This window comes from Bactrocera oleae, chromosome 4 (genome assembly GCF_042242935.1).
Source record: "Bactrocera oleae isolate idBacOlea1 chromosome 4, idBacOlea1, whole genome shotgun sequence".
NCBI lineage: Eukaryota > Metazoa > Arthropoda > Insecta > Diptera > Tephritidae > Bactrocera > Bactrocera oleae.
The window spans coordinates 33,985,902-33,996,348 of record NC_091538.1 but is presented as its reverse complement, the minus strand read 5'-3'; the positions used below and the strand labels follow the sequence as shown (position 1 = coordinate 33,996,348).

General features: G+C 49.6%; 1 protein-coding gene across 1 annotated transcript; it reads right to left on the bottom strand.

The window, feature by feature from the left end:
- Positions 1–5,454: 5,454 nt before the first annotated feature.
- Positions 5,455–9,197, bottom strand: LOC138857120 (uncharacterized). Its single transcript, XM_070108709.1, has one exon. It carries the CDS (start codon positions 8,604–8,606, stop codon positions 7,494–7,496), a length of 1,113 nt encoding a protein of 370 aa, XP_069964810.1. The 5' UTR covers positions 8,607–9,197; the 3' UTR covers positions 5,455–7,493.
- Positions 9,198–10,447: the final 1,250 nt, after the last annotated feature.

The following is a 10,447-nucleotide window of genomic DNA, read 5'->3' as shown; positions in this document are numbered from 1 at the left end:
ATGGTTCTGGGATATATGCCAGCGCTAGGCTATCCCTCAACAGCCGAACAAGGTGGGGCAGTAGCACCTGCTCCCCCTGTTGCAGAAAAGCTGGAAGGATACCATCCGCACCCGGTGACTTATATTTTTCAAAGGAGGCCAGAGCCCACTTGATGGAGTCTGCAGTGAAGAGCTGTTTTGCGACTGTCCAGTCCAAGCGTGACGGCCTTCGTTCGACCATAGGTCGAATCTGGTCTTCTTGAATCGTCTCCGGGAAATGCGCTAATAGAAGAGCCGTAGCTCTTTCTTCTGCGCTGGACGTATAGGCCCCATCAGATCGTTTAATCGCTAGTACTGTGTCCGTCTTGCCTCTAGCCAGAGCCTCATGCAGTCTAGCTGCCTCTGGGGTAGAGGAGACGCTCTCACAGAACTTTCTAAAGCTCTTCTGTTTCGGGGTCCTAATCTCCTTATTGTAAGCAGTTAGGCTGCATCTGTAATCCTCCCAGTTTCTTGTGCGCTTAGCCTTATTGAATAGCTTGCGCACCGTTTTTCTTAGTACTGAGAGTTTACTAGACCACCAGGAGCAGTTACTGCTCTTGGCGAATGTCTTTAGGGGGCAGCTGCTATGATAAGCTTCTGTGATGGATTGGTTTAGGGCAGACAGTCTGCTCTCCAATCCAGAAGCCGTTGAGCTTCTATCCAGCTGCCCCCTACTGCTAACATTTGTTTTAAGCGAGTCCCTGAAGACGGCCCAGTCCGTGTTCCTAGGGATACGCTTGGGAGGGAGTTGCCCGACCCCCATCCCCAGCACGAATCTTATGATACGGTGATCCGATATGGAGTGTTCCGATGATACCCTCCATTGTGAGATCAGCCCCATTTCAGGCTCTCTACTGAGAGTGATGTCAAGCACCTCCCTTCTGACACTAGTTACAAAGGTGGGTTCGCACCCCACGTTTGCTATACTTAAAATATTATTAACTATAAACTCGATAAGAGACTCACCCCGTGTGTTGCAGTCCGTGCTGCCCCATTCGATGTGGTGGGCATTCGCATCGCAGCCCATAATGAGGGGCAGTTTATTCCGCCTGCAGTGCTCTACCAGGTTGCCGATTGCCTCTGGGGGTGCTATCGGAGTCTCCCCCGGAAAATAGGCCGCTGCCACCAGTTGAGTCGCAACCTCATCCAGGACCACCGAGCTGAACCTATAGTTCAGACGGAAGCTCACCTTCCTGACGAATTTGTACGATTCGTCATCTATGGAGAGGTTGAGCCTCCACCCTGAATCCTCCGCAGTGCTGCTGGTCACCCGCCAGGCTAATGTATTGAGGCCATCGTTTTGGTTGCGGATGAGCCCGAGAGCAAATTCGTAAGGCTTGCCTGCACATCTGGGGAGGAATACCGTCATGCTATGCATAGGCGGAATTTCGTCCCCCTTTTTCGCGCAGAGGATGGGTCCATTCCAGCCTGCCAGCTTGGGAGCGATCTCCCGCAGCCAACAAGCCGACCTTTCATCCTTGCAGTCAACCTGCAATATGCCTCCCTTGAAATAAACCCCATGGAAGGAGGCTTTGTATCCAGACCCCCTGAATACCTCCTCCATGAGCAAATCTTGGAGCACGGTGAGCTCCTCCGACCCCAGCGTCTCCGCCGGGTAGTTCAGCGGCAGCACCGCCATACGAATGCCGCATACTTGCGCTGTCCCTCTGCTACCCGTGGGGGATTTGGGGCGGAGCGGTTGCCACCAGTCGCCTGAGCAACGTTGCCCCTCTGCCGTTTCCAGGAAGCTGAACTTTCGTTTAGCCCCTGATTCGCCCTTACCTGCACCGCTGCCCTTGTCGTTGCCATTTTCCATAGTCGTTAGCTGTTGTTGTTGCCGAGATCCGTTTGATTTTGTTGTTGTGGTTTTGTTTTTGTTATTCATCTTGTTCGTACGACCCATGGCTCGACGAGGCGAGCCGTCGGGTCAGCTTTCGGTAAGGGGAACAAAGAGTCCGCCGCGCCAGAGCCCCTTGACGCGGTAAGGCCACCGTTACTTCCCAATGCGGCCCGGTGTTGGGAAAGCTCCGTTAGAACACAGCCGAATTTACCTCCTGGCTGCAAATCATCCAATGGGCACGAGAGTCGCATAACACCCTGGATTAGAAGGTGGCAGCTCTTGGTTGTCGCACGCATACGGCCTCTGACAACCAGTGTGAGGGTGCAAGTACCAGTTGGGAGATGCCGAGAATGCCTGCGACTTAAGCCCCTGCACCACGGCAAGGTGCCTGCCATTCGCAGAGGTCAGGCAATAACATACTTACATACATACATATGTATACATATATTGGTATATACAATTTTATAATATTTTCAAAGTCCTCATAGGCAATTATCCGGCAATACCCCTTGTAACAAACAAGCAGGATTGCGTAGCAAAAAAAATACTAAAAGCATATTGATCTCTTCAACGAGCTCTCAATTGCATTAGAAAATATACATACATACGCACAAACAAACCGTGCATACTCATGCACAAAGTGTATTGATCTCTTCAACGAGCTCTCAATTTCACGAGCACATAAATATATACTAACAAGTCCGTGTATTAGGGTGTACCTAAATACATTAACATAAGGACATAAAAAATATTATTGAATTAAAAGTGTGATTTTTATCAATTAAATTAAATAAAGCAATATATTCAAAAAGTAAAAATAAATAAAAGGTTATATATTAATAATTCATTCAAACATTATATAAATAACATAACAAAAATGGTTAATGGCGACAAAAGTCAAACTACACCTGTAGGAGCTACACGCCCAAAACAGGTTGCCAAATTCATTTCTGAGAGTGACAGATTAACACGATGCTGCACTCGATTTTCATCTTCACCGATTCAACACATCTCTGAATCGTAATTGGAAATAAAAAAACGAAATATTGACAATTTTTGGATTCGTGCAAACGGCTCATGACGCCATAGTAGATTATGACAATTCAGCACTATACGAAAACTGCTTAGACCAGTACGAAGAAACAAAAGCTATGATTTCTGATCAATTAAAGCTAATAAAAGCGATTGCACCTACTCCACATCCGAGAGTAGAGCTGCCACAAATTCTAAGTCAAGAGGCAAGTTCAGGCATCCATCTCGAGGTGCCCGCATGTGACACAGAAATATGTTATGGAGGTTATGAAGAATGGCCGTCCTTCCGGGACATGTTCACTGCCGTATATATCAACCAACCAAAATTATCAAAAGCGCAGAAATTGTATCACCTCCGATACAAAACAAAAGGTCAAGCAGGCGTCATAGTCAAACAGTTCGCACTAAATGACGACAATTTCAATTTGGCTTGGGAAGCTCTTAAATCAAGATTCGAAAACGGTCGATAAACAAGTAACGACACTAATAAACCTGCCTAAAATTCAAAAAGAAACAAGTGAAGAATTTGTTAGCCTACAATCCACTGTTTCTAATTGTTTGTCGGTTCTATCGACACAAAATATTCCCACAGACAGCTGGGACCCTATACTGGTAAACATATGCACCGCCGCATTACCAAAAAAATCGTTACTTTTATGGGAGCAATCGCTCTCATCACGAAAGAAATGCCCCACGTGGCAACAAATGAAAGACTTTCTTACTACCCAGTACGAAATCGCTGAAAGGGTAGACAAAAAGCTAATTAAAACAAAAATTGTACAACACGACCTAAAAAGAAGCGTCAATAGACCCCAAGCTAGTAGCAAAAACAAATTAAACAGAAGCTTGTACAAAACGCAATCGTACACATTTGAACAGAACAATCATACGTCATGCGAACTATGCACGAGAGGGTTAGGTTAGGTTAGGTTAGGTTAGGTTAGAGGGTCGATCCTAAGAAGGATCACACTTGGACAGCTTAAACGCCGGTCCGTTGTGGTACCCAAAACTCCTATGAGCCGGATCAATAGACCCTTACATGTCGACAAAGCGCTTTGTGCCTATGACAAACTTGTTGAGACGGCCAATATCTGTTTCGGCCAGATCTTCTGGTCCGCCAAAAGTATGATTGCCGAGATGTTTCAATCTCAGCCTAGCAAAAGCCGGACAATGGAGGAGAAAGTGCCGGGATGTTTCCGCTTCACCCTCCTCCATACAGCTTTGACAACTGCCATCGGGTAGTATTCTAAGCCGCACCGCATGAGTTCCCATTGGACAGTGCCCAGTGCGAACTCCTACCAAGGCGGCAAGGTGAACTTTGTTCAAGGCGGAGAGATCCCCCGACCTCCTGCGATCCACTCTCGCCCAGAAGAATCGCGCAGTCGCGGGTCGTCGACCAGCGTCTGCTGAGCGCATGCGAGGTCCATTGGTCCAGAGCCAGGATGCAAGACGTTAGTGGAGAACCAACTCGATCCCATTCCGATGTGAGCGGGGCAAGGGTACCCCCCCTGGCCAGCTCATCGGCCTTGCAATTCCCAGCGATTCCGCTGTGACCAGGCACCCAAACGAGCCTGATATTGAAGTAGCCTGATGCTAATTCTAGCGAGGACAGACACTCCTTGACTAGCTTTGAATGCACGGTTCGCGCACTCAGGGCTTGTATTGCCGCTCTGCTGTCGGAGTGAAGGCTCACCTCTCTAAACGCAGCTACACTACGTAACAGTACTTCTACCGCCACCTTGATCGCGGCCACTTCCGCCTGAAAAACGCTACAATGGTCCGGTAGCCTGAAGCAAAGATTGACGGAGAGCTCTTTACAGAAAACCCCCCCTCCAACTTTCCCTCCTAGCTTCGACCCATCCGTGAAAAAGCTCACCGCGCCTCTTCTCCAGCGGCTTCTTCCCCTCCACATCTCCCTCGTCGGGATATGAGCAGAGAAAGAGCCGCCTCGAGAGGCCGCTGAGACGCAGTGATCCAAATTTTCAGGAATGCAGTTGAAGGAGGAGAGAATTGCGGCGTGTCCTTGTTCGGACCTCTTCACAAGCCCAGCTTCTCTGAGCCTAATAGCACACCTCGCAGCAATGCACCTACCGGCAATGTCCACGGGTGCTATATTTAATATAGCGTTGAGAGCTATCGTTGGTGTGGTTCGCAGTGCACAGGAGATTCCGATGAGCTCCGCTCTTTGGACTCGCTCAAGCTTTTTAGCCAGAGTAGTCTTTTCGAGCGCCTTCCACCAGACGAACACACCATAGAACAGTATTGGCTTAACTACGGTTTCGTAGAGCCAGAACACCACCTTTGGTGAGAGTCCCCACCTTTTCCCTATAGCTCCCTTGCAGCAATATAAGGCGACCGATGCCTTCTTGACTCTCTCCTCGATGTTCGGCCTCCAAGAAAGCTTCCTATCAAGGATGAGCCCTAGGTATTTCACCTTATCAACTGGTTGAAGACGTGAACCCCCGAAGGAGGGGAGAGGCACATTTGGGATCTTATACCTCCTAGTGAATAAAACCATTTCGGTTTTACTTGGGTTGACGGCTAGGCCGCTTCTGTTTGCCCAGTTGGATACCACGTTTAGGTACCCTTCCGTGACCTCATAGACGGTATTCAGGAATTTACCTTTAACCATAAGAACTACATCATCAGCATAGGCTATCACCCGACAGCCTTGCTCCTCGAGTTCTATAAGTAGGTCGTTTACCACCAAGATCCAGAGCAGAGGGGAGAGTACTCCTCCCTGCGGAGTTCCCCTATTTACCTTTCTGGTTGACTTGGCACTACCCCACTCCGCTACGACAGTTCTGTCGCAAAGAAGACTGAAAATGAGGTGTTTGAGGTTCGATTCCACCTCAAACTTTTCGAGTGCTTTAACCACTGCCTCTGGCCGCACGTTATTGAAGGCCCCCTCGATGTCGAGAAAGGTGCCCACTGCAAATTCCTTTTGCACCAGCGCTATCTCCAGCCATGACACTACATCATGCAAAGCAGTGTCGACCGACCTGCCCTTGATATAGGCATGCTGCGCTCGTAACAGTTTACCCCTCGGTATTCTGCACCTGATGTACAGATCCATAAGTCTCTTCAGCGTTTTCAACAAAAACGAGGATAGGCTGATGGGTCTGAAATCTTTTGCACCGACATGAGAGCTTTTACCGGCCTTCGGAATGAACGCAACCTTAACCTGTCTCCAGGCCTTCGGGACATGGCCCAATCTAACACAGTTCGCGTAGATAGGGGCCAGCCAGCTACATGACACCTTAACCGTTCGCTGTAGTTGCGCCGGTATGATGCCATCAGGACCCGGGGACTTGAAGGGCTTAAAAGATTTCAACGCCCAGGTAAGACGACGCTCATCCAGAAGGTCCAAGAAGGCTGTACAGCCTTCCTGAAGCTCCCCCAGTGGCACTTCTTCAGCAAAGCGATTCAGTGGAAAATGAGCATCTAGGAGTAACCTCAGCGACTCCTCGCTACTCGTAGTCCACCCGCTATCTGCATTTCTTAGATACCCCACCGGAGTAGGATTTTTCGCAAGAATGCGTCTAAACCTTGAGGACTCGTGACAACCCTCTACACTGTCGCAGAAGGCTTTCCACGAAGCCCTCTTGGCTTTCTTCAAGGTGGACTTGTAAATGGCCAATCCGGCCTTGTACAACGCCCAGTCGTCGCTAGAGCCACTTTTATGGGCTTTATTGAAGAGTCTTCTACTCGAAGATCTGATCTCCGTTAGCTCCGAAGTCCACCAAGGGGGTTTCCCTCTACTTTTCTGAGTTTTCAGAGGACAGGAGCTTTCAAGAGCAGATCTGCTAACAGAGCTGAAAACCTCGACGAGCTCCTCAATCGCGTCCGCAGATAGGATCGAATCCCTGTCAGGCGCGGTTGGGAGAGCTGATCGAAGCTTCCTGCAATACAGGACCCAATTGGTATTCCTGAAGTTTCTGTAGGTTCTGTGCTTCGGGCGCGAGGCGTCCAAGCTGAACCCAATATATTTATGATCAGAAAAGGAGTGGTCGTCTAGAACTCTCCATTTCGAGATCAAGGGAGCAATTTCCCTAGAAGCTAGCGTGACATCGAGTACTTCCGCCCTGCTAGCTGTCACAAAAGTAGGGCAGTTTCCCCTATTACAGATAAAAAGGTCTACATCACAAATAAAATCAAAAAGTGACTCACCTCTTGCGTTTGTGTCCGAGCTCCCCCAGACGGTGTGCCTTGAGTTGGCATCCGAGCCTATAATGACGCGGCTCCTTTACGTCTGACCTCTGCCAGAGCCATCCTCAGCAAGTTCGGAGGTGGTTCCACCTCGTCGTCGTGCGGCATGTAGGCTGAGACAAGCCAGATTTCCCTAGCACTGTCCTCCAGCCTAGCGGTAACGACGTCCTCGTTGCTGAAATTAGGTAAAAGAAAAACGTTAAGTTCATTTCGGACCAACAGGCAGGCTCTGGTTCTACCTGTGCTGCTTGCCGCCAGGAGCTTATGGCTTTTAGTCCTTAGTCCAGATATCCCATAGCTACTCAGCCACGGTTCCTGGATAAGGACAACATCGGCTTCGTCCCTTCCTAGACGAAGCACTAGATCGGCGGAGGCCGCCTTTGAGTGCTGGAGGTTAATTTGGAGGATCTTCATCCTCCAAACTCCTCTCCAGCAGTGCGAGTTCCGCATCATCGTCCATATCATCGACGCCAGCCTCCTCGAACAGATGCTCGAGACTGAAGACGGATCCGCCATCACTTGACGATCCGCCCCCCGTGCTCACCGCGTCCGAGAGGACAGGGTCGACGTCCATTTTCGAGAGGGGAACTTTCCCACTCTCTTCCACCCCCGCAGGAGGCAGCGGGCCATCCGCCCTGGCTTCTGTTGGGAGCGTCTTGAGAACGACTCTCTCGAAGCCATAGCTTGTGGCCCCCTTTGTGACACTGAGAGGAGCGAGGGACTCCTTGTTCAGGAGTATCAGCGCTTGCCGATATGGTGCCTCGGTCCTCTCCAGCCTGATCACCCTCCAGTCTTGGGTGAGGAGAGATGGGTTGCAGTACCGCAACATCTCTTCAATTTCGGCCGGGGTGGAAGGTTCGGCCGGAAGCCAGACCCGAGCCCGAGGCCGCATCGGGAGATCCGATTTGGCCACCGCCTCGAGCCTTGCTCCTTTCCAAACCTCCCCTACCCTGGCTACCGCCTCCTTGTAAAGGAGAGCCGACCGTTCGTCGGCACACCTAATCAACTTGTGAATGCCGAGGTTCCACCCAGCACTTTCACATCTAGGGGGTGGTCCAGGGCTTCCCCTGACCACCTTCATAAATACAGCGGAGATAGCAGCCGCTACCCGCTTCCACTCATCATGGGAGATGGCTCCATCTCCTCTGCTTCGGTCGTACACCCCAAGCTCCACTGAGCTTGCGAGTTTAGCGATTTCGCGAAACATGGGTGCGGGTCCGACCCGAGGCTTTTTGCCGAGGGAGGATTCCCCCTCCTGCGATCTCTGCCGCTTTATTGAGGTTTGGGGCCCGCTCATCCCCACTTTACCGTCGCCCACGTCGCTCAGCACCTTTTTGGCCCACTCCAGTGTGCTAGCATGCTGGTCAGATTTCTGATCAGCTTGCTCGCCACCGAAGTGCTCCAAAATTTTGGCAGCCAGTCGACGATCAGACTTCAGCTTTTTAGCTGCAGTCACTCGCTTCCCCACCGGGCCCTTAGCGCTCGCCGAGGACCCCGTGACCCCCATGAACTTGGCAGAGGTTCCTCTGCTAGTGCTGGCGATTCCGCCTCGCACTACCGCCTTCCCAGGGTTGCCGTCGGCAGACTCCTGCCGACTCCCCCTACCTTACCGCCCCCCGTGACGGTACGCCAGGCACCCCCTGGATTTCCATTCTCACCCTTAACCGGGGACGATTTCGTCCCCTTCGGTGAAGGTGTCCCTCCCAGGGAACCGTCCACTACAGCGGAGGTCGGTTTCGACCCACTTCCTCCCTCGTTATTAGTGTTGTTTGTCTGCATTTTGTTTTGTTGGGTCCCCACTCAGAGCCGCTATTCGTCTCCCGGAAAGGTAGTCGCCTTTTATGGTCCCAAGGTTGTCTCAGTTACGAGGCCAAGGCGAGGGTTGACGCACGCCCTTATGAGGCACTGCGTTCAGAGCCGACCAGCGCAAAGAAGGAGTCATCTCAACAAACACCTACCACACCAACTTAATGATGACGGGAGGGGAACGTACTCCGAGGCCTGCCATGGTTTTAACGGGACGGAGGCGACCTTGGCATTAGCCCATCAGCCATTTCTGCAGGGTATCACCCCTGCATACTCAGGTGACAGAATACCAAGACCACCAGCCCAGGGTTCAACCGAATCCATCTAATTGTCCAAGCAAAGTCCCGGTAGAGCAAAGGTCAAGATTAGGAGTTTCAAGGCCGTAAAGGCCGCAGGTCATTTGGCGTTACCCAGGATGCACCACGCGGAGGCGAACCTGCTCTACATCCCATGCACGAGAGGGCATAAACTACAATCTTGCGAGAAATTCAAAAAATTAAAAATTAAAGAAAGAAACTATTTCGTGAGATCAAAAAAATTGTGTACAAATTGCTTGTCACATGCGCATAAGTATAAAAATTGCAAAAGCAAATTCAATTGCTTATATTGTCACAAAAGACATCACACAATCCTTCACTACAGCACATTTCCCAGCTCACCCCAAAAGAGTGCATATATTAGTATAAAAAGAACCACGGGTTTAGTTTCAACTACAAATCCCGAAAACCACAATACCGAAAATTGCCAAATGACATCATGCAGCTCAATGGCACAAAACACTCAAACGCTACACAGCGAAATACAAAATAGGGTATTACTACCCACAGCAGTCGTCTCCATCGAGCACCGAGGAGAGCTGTTTAAACTTAGAGCCTTAATAGACCAAGGATCACAATGATCTTTCATAGCGTCTAGGGCACAAAATTGGCTACAACTGCCAACAAAACTAGCCAATTTTGAAATTACGGGAATGGGCGGAAGAGTAGTCCAAAACTCAAATAAAATCTGCCCCATTACCCTAATTTCACCCCAAGCGGATAAGCACATACAAGCAGAAGCTATAGTCTTACCGCAACATACAAATATGCTTCCAAGCTATCACATAAATAGCAAGCATTGGCAAAAGGTTTCACACCTAAAGCTAGCAGATCCCAACTGCAACACTCCCGCTCAAATAGACCTTCTATTAGGCAGCGATCTCATACCACAGATAATACTCGAAGGTATTGAGAAAATTTCAAGCACACTATTGGCACAAAATACTATTTTCGGTTGGATCCTAAGTGGTATAGTTACGGAACCAGTTACAACAATGACAACTCAAGTTGAGGAAATCTCTAACGAATACCTCAATTCACAATTTAAAAAAATTTTGGGAGTTAGAAGAACTCCCCCTCATATCAATTACAACCCCAAAAGGTCAGTATTGTGAAGACTTCCACAAAGCCACAACTACTCGATCAAATAATGGCCGGTACGTCATACGACTACCACTAAATTCCCAATGTTCCAACACTCCACGAATTGACAGAAAACACCAAG